This window comes from Manis pentadactyla, chromosome 10, assembly GCF_030020395.1.
Source record: "Manis pentadactyla isolate mManPen7 chromosome 10, mManPen7.hap1, whole genome shotgun sequence".
In the NCBI taxonomy this organism is placed as follows: domain Eukaryota; kingdom Metazoa; phylum Chordata; class Mammalia; order Pholidota; family Manidae; genus Manis; species Manis pentadactyla.
Window position 1 is genome coordinate 41145108 of NC_080028.1, and position 27370 is coordinate 41172477.

Genomic DNA, 27370 nt, shown 5'->3' on the forward strand with positions numbered 1-27370 from the left:
CTGTACAGTGGTGTAAGTTTCATCTACTATGGCTGGTTTAGACCGTTCGTCTGAGGGCGTTCCTTTGTGTTATCCTTAGAAAGGCTTCCTTTACTTCCTTGTTCCTCAAGGTGTAGATGACGGGATTGAGAGCAGGTGTGACCACCGTGTACATGAGTGCAGTTGCTTTGTCTGTTTCTGGAGTGTGTGCACTCTTAGGCTGGAGATAAGTGAACAAGGCAGTGCCATAGAACAGAGAAACCACCAGGATGTGAGAAGAACAAGTGGAGAGAGCTTTGCGTCTGCCAGCTGCTGAAGGGATTCTCAAGATGGTCGCCAGAATTCGAATGTAGGAGCACAGAATGAGCAAGCAGGGACTCATAATGAAGAGCACAGAGACAGAAAACATCACAATCTCATTGTGGGAGGTATCAACACAAGCCAGTTTCACTACAGGCATGATGTCGCAAAAAAAGTGCTGGATCTTTCCTGCTCCGCAGAAGGGCAGAGTGAAGATCCAGGTGGTCTGGGCTGACTCCACCACCACTCCGGTGGTCCAGGATGCTGCAGCCAGTTTCCAACACACACTAGGGCCCATCAGGAGAGTATAATGCAGTGGGTAGCAGATAGCTACAAAGCGGTCATAAGCCATGGCTGCCAGCAGGCAGCATTCTGTCAGTCCCAAGATAGTAAATACATACATCTGAGCTGCACACCCTCCCACACTTATGGTCTTGGTCTCCACCAACAGGTGCACCAGCATCTGAGGCACCACACTGGTGATATAGCACATCTCCAGAAGGGAGAGGTTAACCAGGAAGAAATACATAGGGGTGTGCAGGGAAGGGGTGATCCGGATCAGGGAGATGATGGTGAGGTTTCCTCCCACAGTAAACAAGTAAATGATTAGGAACACAGTGAAGAGCACAGGCTGTAACTCAGCTAGAGAGGAAAAAGCCACAAATGTGAATTTGGTGCAGAGAGACTGGTTTCCACTTATTACAGGCTCAGAGACAGACATCTGTGGAGACAGCAGAGGGGGCAGGTAAGGCCTCAGGGAATCCCTGCACCTGCAGAGGTGTCAATCAGACCTCAGAGAAGAAGCTTTCCTAGCGTCAGTGGTCTGACTGACCACCTAGACATTCATATTCCTTTTGCTAAATCTTTGTAAATAACTGTCCATTTAAATTGGGTCCAAAATTACTTCCTGATTTTGATTTCTAGATCTTAAACGATTTTCACAGAAATTTAGGGAAAACAATAGCTTTAAGTTACATAATCTATATTTTAATTTTAATGTTATCAGTATCCTAATCACATACACAGGCTTTTATGTATGCAGTATATGAATGTGTTCTAATTGTAAAGGAGTCACATAAAACCTAAGTTTATAAAGTGTAATATAAAGGTGCTATATTCAGGCCTTTTGGATTTACAACCTTCCTTAATGCCATACTTGGGGGTTTGGAAGGGAGTCTATTTCCAGCCAGTTATTCATTTTTATATATATTTTTACTCTTTTAGATTTCAAAAGCGTATGCTAAAGAGTAGACGGCTAAAATCAATGGAAACCAAAACTAGCAGAATCTCCTTTCCACAACATGAGTGTAATTTTGTAGGATATTTTGAAAAGGAGAACATACCTAGAACCACAGGCGAATTTTCTTGTTTGCTGGTCTTCTAGACTTCCTTCGATTTCAAACTATAACATTTTTGTTCTGACTAGAGTCCATAGGGATTACATCCATTGCAGAGCTTAATTACATTTGTCTCAAGAGGAATTTCGTCAGACAAAACAAAGAACTTTTAATGGAAATTTAGTTTTCAAAGTTTGAATACATTTTCCAGAGATAATCTTTTGCTGTTTGTTACACTACTTAGGTTCCAATGCAGGAAACTAAAGTTTCCAATAGATTTCCATCATGCAATTGAAATAATTACTGAACTTTATGGATGTTCGCCAGTATGACAGTGACTGTTCAGGTCTTTGGGATATCCAATAAGAACAATGAAGAACTCAAAATAGGCTCCATAAACCCCACACATGGCATTCACTTTATTCATTACCTAAAACTAACAACATAAATGAATATGCCTAATCAGAATTTCAAATTTGCAATGGAACTAATTAAAATAATTTATGAAAAATATGAAAAATGTTTTTTTTGCACTATCCTAAAGAAGGGAAAAACTTGTTAATTTTCAAAGATCCCTATTTCTTCAAAGAGAACACATGCTACTTTTTATTATATTTTATTTTTCAGCTTTATTGTTATAATTGATGAATAAACTTGTTTGTTTCTAGTGCATATAATGTGATGATTAGATAAGCTTATTCATTGTGAAATAATTACCATCAGGTTAATGAACATCACCTCCCATAGTTATCTTTCTTTTTGTAATGAGGGTGCTTAGTGTCTACTCTTAACAAATTGCAGTGTTGTTAACTACAGTCACCCACAGTGTACATTAGGTCCTCAAAACTCATTGATCTTATAACTGAAAGTTTTTAGCCTTCCTTTGATCAGCATCTCCCCATTTCTCTCACATCTCAGATCATTCTACTACCTGTTTCTAATGAGTTGAACATTTTTAAAAAGATCTCTCATGTAGCTGAGATCATATAGTATTGCTCTTTTTGTTTCTGGCTTATTTCACTTAAGATAATGTCCTCTAGGTCCATCTATATTGTGTCAAATGGCCATATTTCTTTCTTTTTTTATGGTTGAATAACATTTCTTTTTGACTTTGGTTTTGGTAATGATTTTTTGGATGTGACAACAAATGCAAAAAGAAATGTGACTGCATTAAACAAAATAGTTTCTACACAGCAAAGGAAAGACCAGGAAGAGCACAGACCAAATTGAAATTATTTATGAGAAAACAGAAGTTAAGAAATGAAAGAAACTGTCAGAAATAACAGGTTGGAGAACTTCGGCCATAAATGAAAGAGAAAATGGTGATACCTAGAGAAAAAGAAAGGACAGGACAAGATTATGTGTTATATGATACTCTATTTTTGGATGGAGAACCATGAGCTTGTGTAATAGTGACATGAAAGAGTCATCGAAGATAATGCTTCCCCTCCCCCAATTTGGAAATAGCATAACAGCACCTTTTCTTAAATTTTTCAATAAGGTGTTAATTTAAAAAACTGTGAACATCTCAGGGCAGAACAATTGCAAACAAACATTTATCATAGTAAGGTCTGTGCTTGTAGTACTTAAAATATTTTATTTGGGATAAGAATTCACTATAATGTCATTCGAAAGCCTTTTTTGTGCATGAGAGCTTTGATACACCCATCACTTGCATCAGAATTAAGATAATCTTTGTAACAATAATAACACATGGCTAATAACAGTGCTGATATTTTTAGTGTTTGCCATTTGCTAGATGTGTTTGACAATTTATACATATTACCTCATTTAATTTTTATGATCTCTTTGAAAGAGCTATTGGTAACCCATCATAGGCACCAGGAAACTTAAAAACAGAGCTGTTGAGTAATTATAAGTATTATTATAGTTAAGTATTATAGGTACAAAGATGTGGAGTTGGGATTTGTACCCAACATGTATAATATTTTTCATTTCCCTTTATTGTTCTCTGCTCTCTCCTCTGTATAAATTTTGGTGAAATAGGTAATAGAAATTATATAAATAAACATTGTGAGTCTTAGAAAAAAATGGAAATGAAAGACATAAGAGAGAAAAGAGTCCCCAATCATTCTGTTTATTCTCATCTTCAAAAATATTATTCTGAGGAATGTAAAGATAATCATTTTCCACTTTCTGCTTTTCAGTACTGAGAGTCCAGAGCAATCCTTAGGGATAAAAACATAATATAATTATAGATGTAATACAGAAGTCCTTCCTTAAAGTTCAGTGATTTTAAGATGCTTAAAAGTCATACACATTCATATTTATAGAAGCATGTTTATTAGTAAAAAATACTAATCACCAAGCAAATACATAAACCAGCTTTTAAATACATATAACCAAAACCAAAGATTCCAGTTATCTTCGTAAATAAATAATTGACCCACTACTTTGATTTCCTCACCTAATTCTTTTCAGACATTTAGTATGTTGGACCCAATCAACTGTGCTATTGCCATCAGAAGGACGCATACCAATCCTATAATACATGATATTCTGTCACATGCCAATGGATGGAACAGAAACTATTTGAATGGCTGAAATGGAAAGTACTGAAAATCAAATGTTGGTGAGGATGTGAAAAAATAGGAATTCTCATAAATTTGTAACCAGTGTGCAGAATACTTTATTTCTTAAAAGTTTAAACATAGTTTGGCACTTTCACCCAGAAAGTCCACTCTTAGGTGTTTATTCAAGAGGAATGAAAAGAAACACAATATTTATAATTTTACAAGAGACATGTGCAAGAATGTTTATAAAAGCTGTAGGCATCACAGTCTAAGCTTGAAACAACCACAACATTCATCGACAAGGGAACAGGTTAACAGATTTGTGTATATTCATACAATACTGCTAAAAATGGAGTGAATAACTGATCACTTAACCTTGTGGACGAACATTTATTTGAGTGAAAGAAATCAGATACAAAATACCAAATCTTATATGATTCAAGCTACTGGAATTCCTGAAGTACCCAAAACTACAGTGATAGAAATCAGAAAGTAGTTACCTTAAGGGGATGGGAATTGACTAGAAAAGCCAGGAGGAGAGTCTATGGAATAATTTAATATGCTTATTTTTTGTTTTGCATGGTTTTATAAAATTGTCAACAACCATTGAAGGAGAATCTGAATTCTGTATATTATATTATTTAAAGATTATCTGTTATCTATCATATATGGTTATATATATATATATATCCATTGATAGATACATAGGAAAAAATAAAAATATTTAGAATTATAAATATACTGTCATCTGCAAATAGCATCCATTTTATTCTCCATTCTAACCTTTTTATCTTTCAGTGCTTTTTCTCTTACTTTACTGTATTGCACAAAATGTGTTTCATTGTCATAACCAAAATCTCATGATTGCCTTAGATTTTTTTATGGTGATACACTTTATTAGATTAAGAAAGCTGCATTTTGTAGTAATCAGCCTTCAAGATAGCCCCCAGTAATCCCCATCTCCCTGTGCTCATGTTTTTTGTGTAGCCCCTTATATTGCAGAAATGGCAATGTGTGACCTACAAGTTTATGCAATAAAATATATTAGTAACTATTGGAAGAGATGAATATGTTAATTAGCTTGAATGTGACCATTATTTCCCAATGCATATAAACTGTACTTCTTAAATATATAAAATTCTTAGTTGTCAAATATACCTCAATTAAAAAAAAACTCTTGTTAAAAAAAGTAAACATTACATTTAAGAAAAGGCCATGGGTGTATCATCGTGTTCTATTGAATGTCTGCTCTTGGAGAGGCCAATTGACATGCCATGAGGACCTGAGGCAGCGCTGTGAAACTGAAGCTTCTTGCCAGCAGTCAGAACCAACTTAACAGCAATGTGAGGGGGCCATCTGGAAGCAGACCCTCCAGCCCCAGCCTAGTCTTCAGGTAGCTACTGTCTTGGCTGACATTTTTTTCCCCCAGCTTTATTGAGATATGATTTAATATGACATTGTGTAAGGTTAAGCTGCATAACATGACTTGATACATGTACGTATGTTTCACTAGGATTATTATAACAGGGTTAATTAACACCTCCAGCACTCACATAATTACTCTTTTTGGGTGCATGTGGTGAGAACACTCGAGATCTACTCTGGTGGCTACCTTTAAGTATATAATTGTATCATTAACTATAGTCACCACCTTGTACCTTAGATCCCCAGAACTTATTCATCTTATAACTGAAAGTTCCTACCTTTTTGACTATTTCCCAATTACCTCCACTTCCCAACCCCTGGCATCCACCATTCTATTCTCTGTTTCTATGAGTTCGGGTTTTTTAGTTCCATATTCAATTGAGATCATATGTTGACTACATTAAAGGCTCTGAGACAAAATCTGCCAGATAAACCATCCCTCAATTACAAAACCATGGAAGTTGTTAGGTAATCAATGTTCATTATTATTTTAAGTATAAAATTAATTTGTGACATAACAGTAGAAAATTAATATACCTTCAGTAGGTTTGTTTGCTGACAGTTTTTCTAAATGATGGCTGTGAAATATAATCAAACTCTTATGTGTGCACATAAAGAAACAGTAATGTGTTTTCCTATGTTTAATCTCCTAAAATGCTAAATTACATTGGCTGGTTTTCTAATATCAGATTTAGTCATTACATATTATCATTGTTATGCATTTCTGAATAATTATCCCTAATATCTAATTGTTGATCTTTATATTAATGTTAAAGAATAAAATTGTAGTACAAAATTTAGTACAGAATTTATTGGTTTAGGTTCTTAGCAGTGACCCAGCTTCATAAAATAATTTTGGAATACTAACATCTCTTCTATTATCTACACACGAAAATAGTTTTCTTTTTCAAGTTTCTGAAATACTTGATTTTTTTGTGAGCGTGAAGAGGTCCATAATTGCTTGGTACAATTTTCTCGTAAGTACGTCTGGGTCTACATTTTATTGTGAGATGGCTACTGACTCATTTTTAAAAACTGTTGTTTAGCTAATCCAGTTATCTATTTCTTCTTGAGTAAGCTTTAGCAAGTTATATGTTTTTTTCTCAGAGATTTAACATTTTATTTGTTTACGTTGTTACACTTATTTAACTCTCATTCCTTTTTTATTTGAAACACCTGAAGGGAGATATCTTTTATTTATTATTTATTTTGGTTATTAGTCACTTTATTTTCTTAGGCTCTCTTGTTGGAGTATTACCAATTTTTAATTCATTTCAGAAAATCAGTACTGACTCTACTGATACTCTCCTGTGTACATACATTTTGTTTCATTTATTTCTCATGTTTTCTTTATAATTTATTTCCTTCCATAACCATTGGGTTTAATTTATGTTTTCTTAATTCTTAGGATGGATAGTTAAGTCATTATTTTGTTATTACTAAAAATAAGTATATTAATTTCACTTTAAATAGAAATTTCATGAATTCCAGATCATAGTTAGAGACTTGTTTATTTATTTATTTATTTTATAGACAGGTTTAAAATAGAAAGAAGATTTGAAGATTTAAAAATAAATGATTTTAAGTTATTATAGTATTGTTATTGTGCTTACTTGGAAAATAAGGATTAAGGCATTTTCCTCTAATTTGTGCAAATGTAGCACATAGCTTCTCTTTTTTTTTCCAGAAGGGAGTAAAATAAGCAAGTGATGTAGTTTCCTGTCAAGCTATTTGTTACATCTCACTCTCATGCATAGGTTGACTTTAAATTCCTGGCGCGTTTTTGAGGTTTTTTGCTCCACAAAGATTTCACTAGAATTTTTTGGAATTATTCCCTCTACTAATTTGTAACTGTTTTAAATTTATATTTATTTTGATTTGGTTCTACAACAAATATAATGAAATAAAGAGAGTGATTTCCACAGTTTTTAGCTAATTATAAACACTTCCAAGGTAATGTTATATCTCTGCCTACTAAATTAAAATAGGCTTATATATTCCAAGGAGAAAACTTTCCAAGGATTAAAAAAAAAATTGCTTACTTGTTTATAGCACTAGCCATGTTAGAGGTACTGCTTCCATGGAACAATGTATGAATCTTGGTACTGTTTACAATGTTCCCATAGTAAAAAAAGCCCACTAGCCAAACTATTCAAGGTTTAAGACAAAAATAAACCCAACCCAATTGTCAGCTTACCTTGATGTGTATAAACATTTTAAAAAGATCATTATTAGGAAAATATATGTTTAAAATAATGTTTAAAAAATAATTAAAAAGTGAAATTTAAAAATCATGTGACTTTCAAGATCATGGTACAAATTACTTTTATCAATAATGGACCAAAGCCTATCCTACAGAAAAAACAAAAGTCTTACAGGGAAAATGAAAACATGTTCCTTACATAGTCTTGGCATAAAAATAGTTGTAATCCCAAGGTACTTGACCAGTGAGAATGTCAATAGAACCACCACACAGTATCTATTGTTGGAAAGTACATTTGAATGTAGTCATTATGACTTAAAGAAAATATAGACAGTTCCATGGAATTCTTTACTGTTCTGTATGAGAGAAAAACAGTTGTTTAATTAACAGTAGTCTTTTCTAATGTCCCAGAGATCATATCCCCAGTCAGTCACACTTTTAAATATTATTATAAAATACATCAAACATTAAGTGCCAATGTAAAGCAGGTTAGTCTGCCTAAGGCATTCGCTTAATTCTGAAGATCTGAGGTAACAAATTTAAAGATCAGTTAACAATTCTCATAAAATTAGTTATATTTTTAAAAAATCATTCAAATTCTAACTAAATAATAAATATGGGGTTTTATTTGGTAAGAAATATCCAGATATTTCTTTGTGTTTTATTTTATTTCTCAGTTAAAAAAAATGCGCTTTATCTTGAATCTGTTTTAACAAAATCATTTTAAGATAATTGTGGGACCTTGTTTATTTAGGGAAAAAGGAATGACTTTATGTTTTATTAAAAGAAAACAAAAAATACAGGGTCCCTGTTCTAGCTAGAAAGCTATAGAATGCTAAGGAAAAGAATATTAAGAAAACAATAGTTGTATATTTAAGAAATGCTGTGGATTATAACATACAAAGCATTTTTCATTCAGATCCTGGAGTCATTAGCTTTCTAATGTTTACTAATTTAAATAGTGGGTTGTTAGAAGTGCTTTTCCAATTTAGTGAAATTTGATGATCTCAGCTTCAGGTTGTACTCTAAATACTGATGATGTAATTGCATAGACCCATAATCATTTTTATGAGAAAACATATTTGTGAGAAAGCTGGATAGAATGGGAATTAAGGTCTATTTCCTCAGAAAATTTTGAAGTTGGTTTGCTTGATGGAAACTGAAAAATCTCTTTGGCCTTATTAGGACAGAGCCAGTAAATTAATGGACTTAAGTACATGTCATAAATTATCAAAATGCCATGCAAGAAGCAAAACGGTACATTGTCTAAAGCTATGCAATAATCATGGGAACTCAACCACAGTCTGCAAATATCTTAAAAGCACATCAGTATAAATCTACGGTGTGTTTCCACATGTGACCACGCTGTTTGTAGAAGATGGACAGTCTGCTGAGAGTTTAGCTGCAGTGCTCCACCATGTTGCTGACCAGGTCCCTGTTTGGTGAGGCCAAGTAGCCAGTAGCAAGGAGCAAGTGGCAGCAGCCTCGAACTCCCGTACTCTAGATAACAGACCTCAGAGTCCCAAGCAAAAGTAAGTTTTTGGTGTGAATCCACCAACTGCCCTTGTGATAAACAGTCTTCCCTGGCCCCTAGGGCCTTCCCCTTTAGCCCTCCTTAGATAAACCCCCCAGGAAGCATACCAAAACCCTGCTCATTTTGGTTTGGATTAACCAATCTGACCATAGCAGGGAACCCCAAAGTTCTCCCCCCTCAGACCCTAATAAAGCCATGTGCCCAAGTCCTGCCCTGCTCTTTCTGCCAGCACCCTGCCTTGTCTTCCCCAGGTGGCCTCCTGGAGAGTGCTGTGCACCTCCTCCAGGGCTTGTGAGTAATGACCTCCCTATCCCACTGTCCCTTGTGGTCTTCAGGTGAACCATGGCTCACCATCCTATACCCTATACCCTGGGCTCTACTTACTCAATGTTTTTTTAGAAAAGTCACAGCACAGTGGGAAGCAGCACTATTTTGGTGGATAGGAATTGAGATGAGGGCTGGAAGGAGGATTTATTTATTGCAAATCATATTTGTTCAGAAGTTTGTGATTTTATGCCCAATTCAAATGATAAGAATGTACATATGTGCAAAATAAGAAACAAAAGCCCAGTGAGGTCAAATTCTGGTTCAAGAGACAATATAAAAAAAAAATCACATAAATTAGCACTGTGAAGACTACTGAAATACAACAAAAATTATGAATATATGCTGTTTGTTTACTTATGTTTATTAACTGTCTCTCATATGCATATATATGTGTATGTGTATGTATATGCATATGTAAATGTGTATAAGTATATATACAGTAGATGAAGGCGTAAAATTCAGTACAGTTGAAGTATTTACTGAGATAAATGATTAGAAAAGTCAAAATAGCCCATAATATACTTTTTGCACCAAGGGTTTACTTTTAAAAATTAGCAGATGATTATATTTTAATTAATATCTGTCTGAACTCTTTCTACTTAATCCTAAAAAATAGCACGTCTCTGATGAAGAGCTTTAGGCCATGACCACTAAAGAGAGAAAAACTGTTTCGAGGTGATGTGTTAAGTAACCAGTAGGATTCATGCAAAATATGTACTTTCCCTTGATTTGTTCTATTGTAAACATTCTGCTTCAGATAAATAGAATATTAGAACAGTAGAACAGAGACACATTTATGGATTTTGTTGGCATTTTTGTGATTATATGTACATTTAAAGAATATCCTTTGACACATCTACTCTGATTCTCAGTGAGAAGCTAGTCAAAGATATGACTTGTGAAAAATCACACCAGAGTCACTGAATTTATTTTTCTTGGTTTTAAAAATAATCCTGAGACACAGGGTTCCCCCTTTGTTTTGCTCCTGGCTATCTATACAGTCACTTTTTTGAGCAACTTCCTTATTGTCACAGTCACCAGTGTGGATCCTGTTCTTCAAACACCCGTGTACTTCTTTCTCTGAAACCTACCACTCCTTGAAGTCTGTTTCACGTTGGTCATGGTGCCAAAGATGCTGGTAGATCTAGTGGTCGCCAGGGAAATCATCTCATTTGTAGTCTGCGGTACCCAGATGTACTTCTTTTTTGGCAGTTCTCAATGTTTCCTCCTCTCTAATGGCTTATGATTGCTTTGCGGCCATCTGTAACCCTCTCCACTCACTATTCAGCATAATGAATGGTCCCTGTGTGTGTTGGTGGCCCGAGGCTTTAGGGTGTCTGGTGTTCCTGTGTCTATGCTACAGACGGATTGGATGAAGCCCTTCCTTTCTGTGGATGAAACTACTTTTTTGTGGTGGTCCTCCAGTGTTGAAACTAGTTACTCAGGATACAGCCATGAATGAAATATAAGCATTTGCCTCCACACTCCTATTTATTATCTTTCCCTTTTCTCTCGTTTTGGTCTCCTACACCTGCATTATCAAAACCACCCTGAGGAAGCCCTCTGCTGCTGGCTGACAGAAGGCATTCTCTGCTTGTTTATCACCCCTCATTGTGGTATCCCTTCTCCATGGAACAGCAAGTTTGACCTACTAATGGCCCAGATCCAACCTGTCACCAGAGAGTAAGAGGCTAGTGTCATTGTCCTGCACTGTCATTACTGCTATGTTGAATGCCATCATCTACAGTCTAAGGAAAAATGATGTGAAAGGGGCAGTCAAGAGGACAATTACTTGGAAGTTCTTGCAGAAGTTAGCTGCTTCCTGAGTCCTACTGTGTAGATTATTTCCAAACAAAGTAGGGGCAGCCGCATCCAGGAACCAAAGCTGAAAGGGGTAGATTTGCTCTTATTTTCCTTGTCCCTCACTGTGATGGGTGGAATTCTTGTATCAGTCAGAGTCCCAGGAAGAGACAGATGGTACTCTCAAACTTGAATAATTGAGAGAATTATGACTCAGATTTACAGATCATTTTGGATTTACAAATATGTTTACAAATTGGAGGTAATTGTCACACAACTCATATGATGGAAATCCCTTATCTGTGGGGACCTGAAGGAGCAAGAAGAGTACTAACTGGAACCAGGAGAATGCCACAAGTAGAAGAAAAAGTCGCAACAGGATCTCTGTTTTTCAGCAGAGGAAGGCAGCCATCTCATCTTTATTCTGCTCTGACTCTCAGATCTCTTGGTGCCTGCTCTTGATCAAATAAAATCTGAGACAGAGGGCAAGAATGTCTGTTGATGCAGTAAATAAAAAAGGCCAGCCTTCTGGGGCACAGATCAGGATGGGTAAATTTATGAAGGTAAATGAAGATATCCGCCATAAACCATTACCTATTCTGTAGCTTAAGTTATGCAATGATCAATCATATCATGTGCTTTAAGTATCCTTTTAAAAGATTTATTGAAAGGTGGAGATTTGTAGTTGCCAAGAATTCATGGTGCAAATCCCTTGTAAGAGTTGCTGGTTTAAATGAGGTTATTTAGTAAAATTACCTTAGTATTCATATTTGGTGATATGATTCTGTACTTCTTTGATCATTGGATGAATCAACTTTTATTTTTTATTAATCAGCTATTAGTTGTTAGAATTTAAACAACAAACGTTCACTTGACACTATAGTAAAAACAGAGAGTGATGATAATAATAGGCAACACAATTCACAATTTATCTAGGCACTGCTTTTAACAAATGCCCCGGCAACAACTAAGTGATAGATCCTATTATACATTTATTTTTCATACAGGGCAAATTTGGATCAGAAGTTAATTATCTTGATAAGGCAAAGAGTTATTGAGAGGTGGCCACAAGAATTCAAATCCAGGCCTGTTTGTATTTGAAATCCAATATATTAACCTCTTAAAAATCTCTAGCTACATTTTCATTACTGTAAAACACCAACTGAACATGGGTATTTGTTTTTTAAGGGATTAAATTTCCTTAAAACAACAGAGAAGAAAAAATGAGTTTGTGTCAAATTCAATTTTTGAAAATCTTTTATTTCCACTAGCATAGAGATATACTGGCTTTGAATATGCCTCATATATAATGGTCTCTGTTGCTCTATGTCATCATTAGCCAATGTTTTTCTTAAACACAGATTTTCTTTATGCAGTAACCACCCTCCATCAGTCTCTGTCAATTTTCAGGAAAATTAAGAAATCATCACAAATTTTCAACTTGTGACTCCAAGAGGTTTGTTTTAATTGAGGGTAATGAGAGTTTAGGGTAAGAAATATCAGTTCTTTTAATTCAGTTCCTCCTCTGATGGCATTTTGATTTTTTAAGCCTAATTTTTAATTGTGATTCCAAGAGGTTTGTTTTAATTGAGGGTAATGAGAGTTTAGGGTAAGAAATATCAGTTCTTTTAATTCATTTCCTCCTCTGATGGCATTTTGATTTTTTAACCCTAATTCAAATATTTTTAGATTAATATGTTATGGTTGGTGACCATCTGGTAAGACTCTATTGCAAAGCTCTTCTACTAGTTGTATGTCACTCATGAGTAGGTTGTGAGATTTTAAAATCAATTTAATAATGTATGTGTGTGTTTAATAAACTAGCATAATAAAACCTGAATTATAATAAAATAAACAATATCTGAAAAGAGCTATGGGAGCTCTTTGTACATAGTAAATACTATCTTAGTGTTTGATAGTATTATTGTTAGAATAACAGAAAATATGGAGTAGATCCTGCATGTTAATGGGTGTGTTTTATTTATGCATATATTATGTTAAGATTAAAATGTAAAATTAATTTCTTCCCATAAGATGCAAGCAGAACTGTTCATAAATCATATGCCTATTGCATATACTGTGTGATTTATATCCACGGCATTGTGCAGGAATTTATAATTACTGTGTTTCAAATACTTTTATTAAGATTCATGTAAGTCACAGAGCCACAAGGTCTTCATGCAGTCTTGTTAAAAGGAAACTTTTCAGCCTCAGTTTACAAGTTGATTTTCACACCAAAGTCCTATTTACCTCCATTCTTATCACGTGACACAGAAAGTCCACCTTTCAACAACATTACAAGCATGACACAGCACGGAAAAGCTGTCAGAGGAAACAACAATCATCAAAGCCTGAGAGACATGTTGGCATTATCAGGTACAGAATTTGAAATAACTATGATTGTTGTGTTAAGGCTCTAACTGAAAAAGTAGGAATTGTTCAAGAACAGAGAGATAATATGAATGGAGAGATGGAAACTCTAAGAATGAAAAGTAATGCTAGATAACATTAGCATTATAGATAGATAATCATCCTACAAGAGATAAAGAGCGCCACTCACGGGCCCATCATCAGTCAGCAGGACGTGGCTCATGAGAAAACTAGAGCCCCTGCCCGTAGGTCAGAAAATACTTTTCAAAGAGAAACCTTGAAATGCAAAGACAAAAAATGAAAAAAAGAAAAAAAACTAGACAATATTACAAAGACAGGAAAGGCAGCTTTCAGAATAGAAACAGAATGGCATACAGAACATGAAATGCTACGTGTATCTGGAGAATTAGTTATGGTGCAGCTTTTTCTGACAGGCTGAATTCTCCACCTTATATTGTCACTTTTTATTATAGGCAAAATAATCCTTTCTTTTTCTGTTTCCAAATCCTTATTTATGCATGTAGGATTTGAAAATGTTAGTGTGGGGAATGGAAACCACTTATTAGGGAAATTTATGTTGAATTCTCTGGAGACAGTTAAAAGTAGTCTTTAAAAAATATATATATATGTGTGTGTGTGTGTGTGTGTGTGTGTGTGTATTTAAAAATATTTAATGCCTGGGGAAAACTCCTATATACAATATAAATTTTGATCCTTTGGGAATTGTGTTCTTGGATCTCATATTCTCCTGACAATTCTTCCTCACCTTTAGATATTTTCCATCAGGGCACAGAGAACATTAACACTCCATAGGATCAAGTGTTGATTTGTAACAGTATGGATAATACTTAAAAAGGTATTCAAAACATAAATAAGTAAAATGGTAGTAATGGAGAAATTTAAAATAATAGTCTAAAAATCTGAAAAAGGACTAAAACCTTTACAAAGATACCACTTATACACAGGAAAAGACAGTCACAGATTGTGGGTCAGAGTGGAATTCAGAGGACTGAACACCAGGATGCTCTGTTCAACATGATGCTAAAGAGTTAAACACGGAAGCAGGGACAATTTTCTCTGAAAAGAATCTGTGTATATATCTTCTTAAAAAAAAGGTATTTGAGTTTCAAAGTGTTTTTGGCAGACTGCTTTAGGACTCAAAAAAGTGAAAAGAATTGGTATGTCTAAAATGTAAAGACCATATTTCTTGTTAGATATGTTTTATCCACTTTTTCTAATTTATCATTGCATTATAACATTATTTTCTCTAGCCTTTTAAGTTTTAATTTAGGGAAAATGCTGAAAGAGGAAGAATGGAATACAATGGTAATTTAATATTGAAAAACTGTTCCTTTTTAACGTTTATCTGATAGTCACAATGTGCAACACAACTAAACATGGTTGCATTCACAGGCCTGCCTTCTACAGTTTACCACTGTGGAGGGACTTTGTTAATTTTTTTACAGTGTATTTTGAGGGTAGCTGGTGTATGTAATTGTTGAAGTTAGACAATGAAATAATTTGATATGTTAGAATTCTGATTTAGGTGTTTTAGAGATATGCATTCCTACAATACTTTGTACACTATAATATGTCCTGTGCATATTATACACTGTGTGTGTGTGTGTATATACATATATATATATACATATATATATATGTATATATATATATATGTAGTATATGTAAATACATACAGAAATACACTATAATCTGGCCTATAACTATATTACAAAATATTGCCACGGGAGTAATTTGTGTAGATAAAGGAAATTTTATAATAGACTGCTTCACAATTATGTGAGTATAAAGAGAATGTTCAGGAAAAATAACAGCCATTTCTTTTCACCCACACTGTCTACATTATTAACATGACTTTGACCACAGATCTTATTTTTTTAGTTTTAGAATCCTCCTGTAAACTCCTCTTCATAACTTTGATTTGTCCTCATATAGTTTTTATTTATGTATGCTTTTTAAATAATAATGTATGTTTTAAGGTTGGAAATAATTATCTTGTTATTGTCAAGACAGGAAACGTTGTCTTCTGTAGTTTCTATCACAAAACTTTATTATCTGTGTTTGGTGATGAAGATACTGGAAGGAAATTTCTTGAGACATTATTAATCGTTTTTTAAAGAAGTACATTATAATGAGTTCTATAATTATATGTAGAAAATTTTGCATTTTTAAGAGGACAACTTGTAAAAACATACTCGTTCAAATTCAGTCCTGATCTCCAATGTGCCGGCTGTGCAAACCTGAGCAATGTGATCGTGTCACTTAATGTGAGCAGGGTGTTGAGAGCAGTTATCTATGTTGATATTGTTTAACCATGTGTTAGCCAAACATTTGAATATCCTTATAATAGGGAAACATATCCCTCCTAAAATTTGTGTTACCACTATTTTGAGATTTACTGTGTTTGAAATTCACCAAATACTCAGCTCCTCATCTCTTTTAGTCCAGGCTGATCTCAAAATAGTCCATCTTTCTGTCTGTATTTGAGACAAAGAATAAAATTATAAGTACAAAGAATAGAATTACATGAGGAGAAATTTCATGGTAACATTTTCTCTTTATTATTGTTTTTACTGATTTCTTTACTACTAAGTTACATATTTTTAATTTTTAAAAATTATCCTTAAACTTACTATTCTACGTCTAAAAAACTCCCCTTTCCTCTGTAGTTTTTCATAAAACTTGGACATTATCTTTCTCTTCATTTTACTTCTCATACCTCATACAATTTCCTGAACCTGTATTTATATATTTATTTATGCTCCTATATTCCTTACTCCTATTTTTCATTTTTTAATAACCTGTAGAGGAAAACTGCTCTTTCTTGCTACATACAACCAACTGTTCCTGCTGAATTTGTATCAGGGTAAAATGTGTAAAGAGGGATGATAAGAGAAACTGCAGGATAGAAATACTAATAGAGACAGAAAATAAAATTATGTTCAATGCTCCACATGCACTGATCTCATTAGCCATGAAAGTGACACAGAAACTTATTTGAGTTGTGTCAGTTGAGTAAAATGGCAATGGTGTACTAGTCCTGTATACTGATGGTGGCTAGGTTTGTATGTGTAAGGGTATGTGTGTGTTAAATGTTACACATGGGGTGACATACTTGTAATGACAGGTATCATTTTGCTTCCAGTATGCAAGCTCCTCATAGTGAACAGAAAACGACATCCATCCCAAACTCTTGCATAAAATAGAGAAAAAAGTTTCATTCCATATTTTAGAAGTCCCTCTAACTTCCCTCCAATTTATTTGACAAAACGCAATAAACATTTACTGTCATAACATAGGTAATCCTCTGGTAGAATTGCAAAATAAAGATTGAACTCTGTCCAGATACTCTGGAAAGGAAAATTGTTGTTCTTCCTGCATGACCATCTTTAGAACGTGAATGAGCCTTGTGTTCCTCTAGCTGAAACATGACCTTCACCATTAGTTATCACTGTTACTTTCTCACTGGGATGCTCACTTTCTTGTTCTTCTTTTTCCATTTAGACCTGGGCAAATAGAGGACAGTAATGGGGAACCACACAAGAGTGACAGTGTTCATCCTAGCAGGTCTGACTGATGATCCACAGCTGAACGCAGTGTTGTTTACCTTCCTGCTGCTCACCTACCTTCTCAGCATCACTGGCAATCTGATCATCATCACACTCACCCTGCTGGATACTCACCTCAAGACCCCCATGTACTTCTTCCTTCGGAATTTTTCCTTCTTAGAAATTTCCTTCACAACTACATGCATCCCTAAATTGCTGGTGATGATGGCAACTGGGGACAAAACCATTTCCTATAACAGTTGTGCAGCTCAGGTGTTTTTTGTGTTCCTTCTCGGAGCATCTGAATTTTACCTGCTGGCAGCCATGTCCTATGACCGCTATGTTGCCGTCTGTAAGCCCCTGCATTACACAGCCATCATGAGCACTAAAATCTGCACACAGCTTGTCTCCTGTTCTTGGCTTGCCGGGTTCTTTACCATCTTTCCACCTCTCCTCTTAGGCCTAAATATTGATTTCTGTGACTCCCACACTGTTGATCATTTCTACTGTGACACAACTCCCCTCCTGCAGACTCCTGCTCAGACACGCAGCTGTTCTAGACAATGGGATTCGTTTCAGCTTTGGTGACCCTTGTGGTCACGTTAGTATTGGTGATAATATCATATATGTATATTGATTTAACAATTCTAAAAATCCCTTCAGCTAATCAGAGGAAAAAGCTTTTTCAACATGTTCTTCTCACATGATTGTGATCTCCCTTTCTTATGGCAGCTGCATCTTCATGTATGTTAAACCATCAGTGAAACAAAGAGTATCTTTTTCTAAGTGGATTGCGGTGCTCAGTACCTCTGTTGCACCACTTCTGAACCCTTTCATCTGCACCTTACGGAACCAACTGGTGAAACAAAGGTGAAACAAGCCTCCGTGAATATGACACACCGGGTTGTTTCTCTCTCAAAAAAATGAGTGTACTATTGCATTATATATAAAGGAAATGAAAAAAGGATCCCAAATAGTAAAAGTAATACAATAATGCAAATAATATAAATAATCCCTAGTAATACCAGTGTATCCAATAGTACCTTCCAAGACATAGTTTCCTCCTTTTTCCCTTTGATTTCTATAATATTCTTCATAATTCTTTATTCATAAAAATCTTTGTTCCACAAAAATGAAATTTCTCTGTATTTTTCTTTAGATTTTTGTTGTCATAGTAGTTCCTTTTCCTGTGTATATCTGAAAGAAATTGAGCTAAAGTTTTCAATGTCTTTTGTCTTCGATTTCTACTTATTCAAGAGTATAAAATATTAATTTTAACTATATTTTATGTAGCACACAATTCAAAGGTCATCAAATTATTAAGTAATTTTTATTTTAGTTACTTTTAATCAGTTAATTAAAATTTAAATAAATTTTTAATTACTTAATAATTACTTATTAATTAATTAAAAGAAAATGTAAACAGAGATTATCCATCTGTGTAATTGTTTATGTTTGAAAATATTTGTTAAAAATTTGATTGTTCTGTCTAGTATATTTCATAGAAACTAGATATTTAGAAGAAAATTTGTTTGAAAAATACTGTCTAAAAGAGCAGCATAAAACATAAAAAGGAAGAAAACCACATATAAAATATAATTGGCTGAACAATTTTACATGTTTCTATACAATTTGTAGGATGTCCTGGATTTTAAAAGATATTTGGGTCAGAAACATGATTTCAGGAATAATGGTTATCTAAACAATTGATTATTACATTTTATTCATGATAATTCTGGTCTAATTTGTTTTCAGAAAGCAGATATAGTGATCCTGAGTATTGTCTAACTTTTAGAAATTTTAAGAGCACAGAATTAAAATGAACAAATTATCTATCTATATAATATATATATATTATATTATTATATTACATAAGGCTATCTCAGTATTCCGACTACTTTGCTTTTGTTCATGTGCCAGTTAGGGTAAGATTGCTTATAACATACTACTTAAGTTAAGCCATTAATTTATCATTAGCTCTTCCAAAAACACTTATCTGTATACTCTAAAATGCTTATTACCTATTAGTTATTTATCATAGAGGACGTTCTGTAACTCTTAATAAGGGCCTAGTGTTTCTAAATTAAGACATCCCCATTGCTGCTGCTTCCCACCGGCTGGCAGGTTGAAGTTACATCATCCGTCTTCTCTTTATTTCAGTTTGTCTGTGACGAATCACCTGATACTGTATCTATTAGATCAGCTACTGTTGGTCTGAATCCTGAATCCACAGATACTTTACTACTGCTGTTCTTTGTTTTTGGTTTTGCTTTTTAAATTGAATATTTTTTGAAAGATATTTAAACAAGTATTGGATCTTTAATAAATTTTTAAATACAGGAACAGCATATTACTTGAGAGAACTTCCACAGAAATATTGGAGTTCTTCCCTGAAATGCTTTCAGCTTTTCTGCTCTAGTGAGGCAGGCGACACAACAAATGGGATAATAAGATAGGAGATACTTTGTTGACCACCTACTAAATAGAGGCACTGCTATGCATTTTATATAAATCATATAATTCTGGAAATAAAATTGTATATCATAATTATTACTAGCATTATATATAAGAACAAAAGATAGCTCAGTAAGGATAAGGTCATTTTGTGAGAAACAAAGCTATAATGATTAGTGAAAGCTTAGTCAGGAAGACTTAGTTTTCATTTTTTCAATTGAAGACCTTAAAGTTTTTTAAACATTTATATTAAATCTCTTCACACTTCCTGAGTTGTCTAGGAGGGGACATTGATCTTCTTTACATGTCCAGAGCTCTGAATGAAGACAAGTGTATTAATAGTATCACTTTGCCTTGCTTGCAGTCATCCTTACCTTGAACTGCCACACTCTTGTGCTTTCAAATACCTTCCTGTCTCAAAATTGATAAGCTGTCCTGAGTCCTCTAAGTCCCCAAGTCCAATATCACCATGCTTAAGAACATTGTCTATCTTTTCAAGGAAGAGTTAGTTACTCGATTCTGAGTAACTTCACCCTTAATACAACTTTTGCAAGTAACCCTAGTTACTCGATTTTGAGTAACTTCACCCTTAATACAACTTTTGCAAGTAACCCATTGGCACCTATCCCACATAAGTAATTCTAGCTTGCCAATTGATTTGCTCATAAGATTAACTTTTTGAATTAATTTTTCCAAAATAAATTCTGACAGATACATACTTCTATGTCTGAATATGGACAGAGACTTTCTTTTGCTCTTTCATCAAATGAATATCTACCTATGATAAAATAAAGATAAAGTCTTCCTAAATAAAAGCCTATGACTGAGAGACCCTAATTTATTATTCAGAAGAAATCTAGGCAATCATCCTTGCTTTGTCTCAAGACACATAGCTCCAATTTTGGTCAATTTAACAATAATATAAAATCCCTTATCTTACAAATACATTAAAAATTTTTTTTACTTTATTTTGATATCTCATTATGATACTATTTACTGAAAGCTGAAGTAGACTTCCCACTGTGACCAAAATACTTGAAATATTTTATTTCTAATAAGTGTCTCCTTGCTTTATTTGTAATTTGAATTTAGAAAGCATCAGCTTTGTCTACATTTAGCTATTATTACCTCTATATTTTTTTCATCTCACATTTTCTCCTGAACCCTCTTTTGTTTGGTCTATAATTTACCAATTCATTTACTCTGGTTTTTCAAACTCCACCTTTTCAAATTCATTGGTTGTTTTATTGTCATTGGCAGGAATTTAAGTAATATTTAGTGTAGTTGACCACTACCTTTTATTCATATAGTTTATTTGCCCTGGTTAGATGACACATTATTATGTGGGTTTTTCTGAATGTATTGGCTGTTCTTTCTTATTTCTTTGCTGGCTTCTCTTGTGACTCATTGCTTGATATGATAATCCCCAAAATTCTAAGACTCCATCTGAACCCCTTCTTTATAATCCTTATAGTCAAGTCACTTACCTGAATGATAGAGCACTTCTGATTCCAAATTGTGTGTGTGTTCGTGTCTGTGTGTGTATGTGTGTTTATGTAAAGTGGCTAAAAACATTTCAGAATTGTTGACAAATTTGAAAGAGTAGATTGAAGAAGCTCAGAGAATACAAAGAGAAAAAATATATATAATTAGGAATATGAATCTACAAACTTATGAAAAACCAAGACAAAAAGAAACTTGAAGGCAATCAAGGGAAACTACATGTTCCCTACATAATAACAGGAATAACAATTAGACCTGACTTCTGTTCAGAAGCACTGCAAACAGAAAGACGAGTGATGACCTACAATTGTACATACAAAAATGAGAGTGAAATGAACATTTTCTTAGATAAACTAAAACAGCAGGAATATATTGCTAGCAAACCTACCTTACAAGAGATGTTAAAGGATTTCCTTCCAGGAAAATCAAAATGATATGTCAAAAAACTGAGTTTCTTCAAAGAATAGAGAGTTTCAAAAATGGAGCAAAGGAGGATAAAATAGAATGTATTTTATCATTTACATTGCTCTACAATTTAAGAGACTGAAACAATGATGGTAATAATGTTTTGAATATTTCGTGAAATGAAGTTAATGGCAAAAATACAAAAGAGATGAGAGGGATGTTTTAAGAATACGTGATCATAACTTGCTTACACTTCGAGGGAGGTGGTATAGAGGTAGACATAGATCATTTTGAAATGCATGTTCTAAACCAGTGGGAAAATGACAAAAGGTTTCAAAAGTACTCAAATATTTGTAAGTTAGAAAATACTCTTTTAAATAATCTATTAAGGAAGAAGTCTACAGGAAAATTGCAGAAATTTGACATGAATGAACAGTAATCAAATAAGTGTGGGAGAAGGAACTAATCTTCCTTATGGAAGAATCCAAATACAGGTAGGTAGATAAATAGACAGACAGACAGTTATTCCTTCCAGGAAGAGAAGCTTATTAATCCTTCTCCCCTCCTTTGATGTGGGCTATTTAGTGATTAGTTGCCAAGAAAATATTATAGACAGGAGAAAAATAGCATTTTTTTTTAAAACTGGAAAACTATACCTTAAACAAGTTGTCAAGAAAAATATTAACAGTGATAAGTCATGGTGATGTCATTTACCCTCTGATATGATGGGATGATAAGCATTTAGTCATTCTTATATTCTTTACCTAAATACAGAACACTAATCTATTACTTAATAAAAAAAGAGAGAAATCCAAATTGAGGAACACTTTTAAAATTGCTTGACAAGTGTGGGTAAAATTGTGATATTTCCAGAATCTCTTTTGGCCTTAGTGCATCTACATATCAAGAGGTGTTTCCAAGGGGTGGAGAGAAGTAGTCCATCCAGACAGAGATAGGTGATTACAATGGGAAGTGAGGGCATATCTGGACCCAAGAGGTTGGGTGGGGTCCCTTTTGGTAGCTTGGTCGTGAGAGATATGGGCAAGCAGAAGTGGACAACTGCTTGTAAGCAGTACATGGGTTTCTCCCACTTTATTTCTCCATTTGACTGATTTTGGTTTCAAAGATAATTTGCTCCCAGCTGGAAAAATATTTTCCCCCAAGAGTTACAACTGGTGATAGCCGACAGGATCTCTGAACCCAAAATTTGTCTTCATATGTGAGATGCTTGGGTGGGCTTCCCCTAGAGAACGTAGGGAGGTATCAGAAATGCCCAAGTGGATGGTGGTGAAGCCCCAGTGGCTTCTGCAGTGGGGGTGATGACTCACCCTTACCTCTGGCAGCGTTGGAGGGTGCAGCTTCACCTGGGAACACCCTATCCATGGGGCTTCCTCCTGGGGAATCCCCAGTGGGAAATTGGTCTATGGTAAAGCACATCCTAGGTGTGTGGTCTCTTCCCCAGAACTGGGGAAGGGTGAAAACACTGGAAGCTATGGAATGAACCCTCCGTGACGTAGAAGACTGCTTAGAGGCCCTGAGTGGCCGTGTAGAAGCTGGGATTGTGGGATATTTGTTTCTTGAGATAGTAGAAAGGCTTACTGAGGAGAGAGACACACTCTGGCCTCACCTGGGTATGCTGGGCGATTACCTATGGGATGCCCTTAAGAAAGAAAGACAGTTACTGAGAACAGGTCATGCTCCTGGAAGATGTGTTAGAGTGAGGAAGGAGGCGGCAAGATGATTTGTGTTACAGGAAGCGATGGGGGAGGGGAAGGAGCAGGGCCCTAAGTCCTCCATGTGGTAGAGGAGATGTCAGAGGAGGATGAGGGGGAGGAGCTGAGGGCAGGACGGCTGCCGAGACCACCTCCAGGGGCACCAGCCTCTCCACACAAAAGGCTCTGACCAAGGTAGTAACCACCTGTCCCATTGTGGGGTCGGTGTGAGCCTGGGCCCAAGGGCCATGGAGTGGCATGGCACAGATACCTGCACTGGCCAAATGGGGTGCATACTTACAGCAGTATAGTGCCCTCTCCGATGGCACCTTAAATGGACAACTCCAACACTTATTGGGGCCAGTGACGTATACTAGTGGAAAACAGGAGGAACTTGCTTTTGAGCCATTGGTAGCTGAGACTCCTTATTAGGAGGGAAAAGCCACATACCTGAAGATGCTTGGTACACAGATGGCTCCAGTCATGGGCAGCCCCCAAAGTTTAGAGCTATGTCTTTCCATCCTAAGACTGAGACAATATGGACGAAAGATGAAGAAAGAAGAGCAGTCAAGGGGCTGAGCTGTGGTCAGTATGGCTCATGATCACCCAGGAGCCCTCCCCTATAGTTGTCTGCACTGACAGCTGGGACGTCTATCAGGGCTTAACCCTGTGGTTACCAACACGGTACCATGCCAACTGGATGGTTGGTCACTGGCCCCCTTGGGGGCAAGAGTGTGGCAAGACCTATGGGCCTCTGGTCAAACTGAGACAGTTACCATATGTCATGTGACTGGCCATTTGCCTTTGTCATCCCCAGGGAATGATGAAGCAGACACACTGGCCCAGGAACATTGACTTGAAGGAAAGCCTGCCTCTGACGTAGCTGGATGGTAACATCGGCATCCCTTTTTTTGTGCCGGGTCATGAGAGGTATGGGTGAGCAGAAGTGGATGACTGACTGTAAGCAATAAATGGGTGTATCCCACTTTATTTCTCCCCTTGACTGATTTCAGTTTCAAAGGTAATTTTCCCCAGGCTTGTAAAATATTTTCCCACCAGAGTTACAACAAGTCTCCTCCAAACTGACAAGTAAATGAACAAGAAAGGACTGAAAAGCAATCAAAGTCCAGATGACAATAAGGATACTGCATGAGTAAATGCTGTGTAGTACCCTGGATTGTAATAAAAAAAGGAAATTAGTGAGAACACTATTGAAAGAGAAATAAATTTAGGTCTCTAGTTAATAGTAATGTACCAATGCTTCTTTTTCAGTATATCTTTTATCTTGACAATAGTATACTGATAATACAATATATGTACAGTTCCTGTGTAGATTTTTCCCAGATAAAAGAGTTGAAAAACAAGCTGCCCTCTAAAACATCAACACAAACTGCTTGTGTCATTAGTGCAAAAAAATCAGTGAGGACTTGAGAGGCCAGGGCCTAGGAGAGCAGGGTACTGACTAAGTGGATGCCCCCTATTCTGTAACTTTCTCTTAGAGCCTCTTGCTCTTTTGTATGCAGTATGTAGAACATGTCCCAGCAGGAAATGGTGGGCCGCTGCTTTCCCCTCTCACATGGGGCTGGGGAGAAACAATCTGAATTCTATGAATGCATCTGTCAGTGCAAACAAGACCTTTCTTACAGACAATAAAAACCTCTATAAAAGGGAATTAATGACTCAAGAGCCTGGCATTTTGCAATATTACTTCCGTAAACTTGTTTGATAAATCCTTAGTGGCAAGCAATGGAAGACTGAGGCCACCAGTACAGAGTAACATCTGACTGATGGAGAAGCTGAGAATCGAAGAGGAAACTCCTGCAGTCTCCTAACCTCTGTCTGGGGAGGGGAAATCCCACGGCAAAATACCTAGCTGAAACCGAAATCAGTCAGTCAAAGGAAGAAATAAAGTTTAAAACCCATTTATTGCTTATAAACAGCCATCCGGTGTCTCTCTCTCTCTCTCTCCTCTTGTGGCAAAAGTGAGCGAATACTCCCCTCAACCTCTCAAGTCCAGACAAGCCCTTCCTTGCCCAGGTAATTACCCATTGATAGGGAGATGAACTACTCTCCACCCCTTGGAAATGCCTGTTGATATGGAGATGTGCTAAAGCCATGTGAGGGATTCTGGAAATAATTGTGATTTTATCCACACTGATGAAGAATTTTAGAATCTAAGAGGAAACTCCTGCAGTCTTCTAGTCTGTAGACAAAAGCTTGAAGCTATGATTTGCCAAAGTGGAAGAGCATGGGTTAGTGCCTAGGCCTTTAGTAGAGCCACTGACATCTTATACCCTAACAATATGCACAATTAATTCATCATCTCACATCATTTCACATGTTTTGGTCAAGGTTGTCTGCTTCTACCTGTGTGCCAGGATAAATTATTTTAAATGATTAGTACTGATGTTCTCAAGAAACTCTACCCAATATTTGGAAGTAGAGAACAGGAGTTCTTGAGCTGTAAAATTAGTTAGAAATATTCAGAATTATTTTACAAAATATATATGAACATATGTTCTTTACTGTGTGACACAGTAAAGAAATTAAACAAATATGAAATATAAGTCCTAGGAATCAGGTTGTGATAATAACAAAGATTTGGTAGGATATGAATAAAACAAATATCCCAAAGGTTTAACAACAACAAAAAATATTTTTATCTTATTTAAATGGTCAGTTTGTTATGTTGAAACTCTTCCATGAAGTCGTCGTGTTTATGAACTGGTGTGGCCTGAAATGGGTCCAGAACCTGGGTGTGTTTTTTCTTATTGATTCCCCATCCGTAGGGTGATTGCTCATACTCATGGCTCCCAGGGGCTTGTCACCTGTCTTCATTGCAAGAATGCGAGGGTAAAGAAGGAAAGGAGAGCAAGCCTGACCAATCAAGTAATAATTCCTGGAAGCTGCATGTTATCTCTGTTTACATTTTTGAACAGAACTTAGTAACATGGCTACAATAAGTTGCAAGGAAGGCAACTATAGATGTAGGTAAATAGTCTCTTAATATAGAAGTGGAGAATGCTTTGGAATTATGAAATCTTTAAGATCCACTAGATAATATCACAAATACTATTTGGAGGAAAAACAGCTTTCAGAATAGGAATGGAATGGCATACAGGACCAGAGATGATAGGTGTATCTGGAGAATTAATCATGATGCATTTAGCCAGAGGTACAATTTTTTCAATGACAGGATAAATTCTCCAATTTATTTTGCTACTCTTTATTATGAATTAAAATATTTTTATTTTGCTTCCAAAGCCTTATTTCTAAACATGGGATTGCAAAACATCAGTGTGTGGGAAGGTAAGCATATATTAAGGAAATCTATATTGAATTCTCTGGAGAGAGTTTAAATTAGTGTTTTCTTTGTCAGTGGTTATTTTAAAAAATATTTAGTGCCTGGGGAGAGCCCTGGTACACATATAAACTTTTGATCCTATGGGAATGGTGTTCTTGCATCTCATATCTTGCTGAGAATTCTTCATAGTCTTTAGATGTTTTCCTTCAGAGCACAGATAGCACAATTACTCCATGGGATTAGTGTTGGTTAATTTATACGGCACTGTGAATAATACTTAGAAAACTATTTAAAACATGACTAAGTGAACCGTAGTGATGGGGAAATTTAATACACTAGTCTAAAATCTGAAAAAAATCAACAACAAAACCTTTACAAAGCTGCCACTTATAACAAGAAAAACAGTCACAGAGGGTGGTTAGCGTGAGTTCCACCAGAGAGGAGTGGAATGCCAGTGCGTTCTGTATGGCAGGATGATGAAGTAGCTAAATGTGGAAGCAGAAGTTAAATTTTGTCTGAAAAAAGACATCAGTGCATAGTACATCTTCTTAAAAATGGTGTTTGAGCTTTTAAGTGTTTTTGGCAGACTGCTTTAGGACTCAAGAAGATGAAAA

At 35.5% G+C, this 27370-nt stretch overlaps 1 protein-coding gene and 2 pseudogenes across 1 annotated transcript; 2 read left to right on the plus strand and 1 right to left on the minus strand.

Moving 5' to 3' along the window:
* Positions 1-37: 37 nt before the first annotated feature.
* LOC130679276 (olfactory receptor 10C1-like) lies at positions 38-1000 on the minus strand. Its single transcript, XM_057487896.1, has one exon. The coding sequence runs from the start codon at positions 998-1000 to the stop codon at positions 38-40; it is 963 nt and encodes a 320-aa protein (XP_057343879.1).
* Positions 1001-10735: 9735 nt separating this feature from the next.
* Positions 10736-11465, plus strand: LOC130679277 (olfactory receptor 10A7-like; annotated as a pseudogene).
* Positions 11466-17357: 5892 nt separating this feature from the next.
* Positions 17358-18305, plus strand: LOC130679024 (olfactory receptor 6C74-like; annotated as a pseudogene).
* The last annotated feature ends 9065 nt before the right edge of the window (positions 18306-27370 follow it).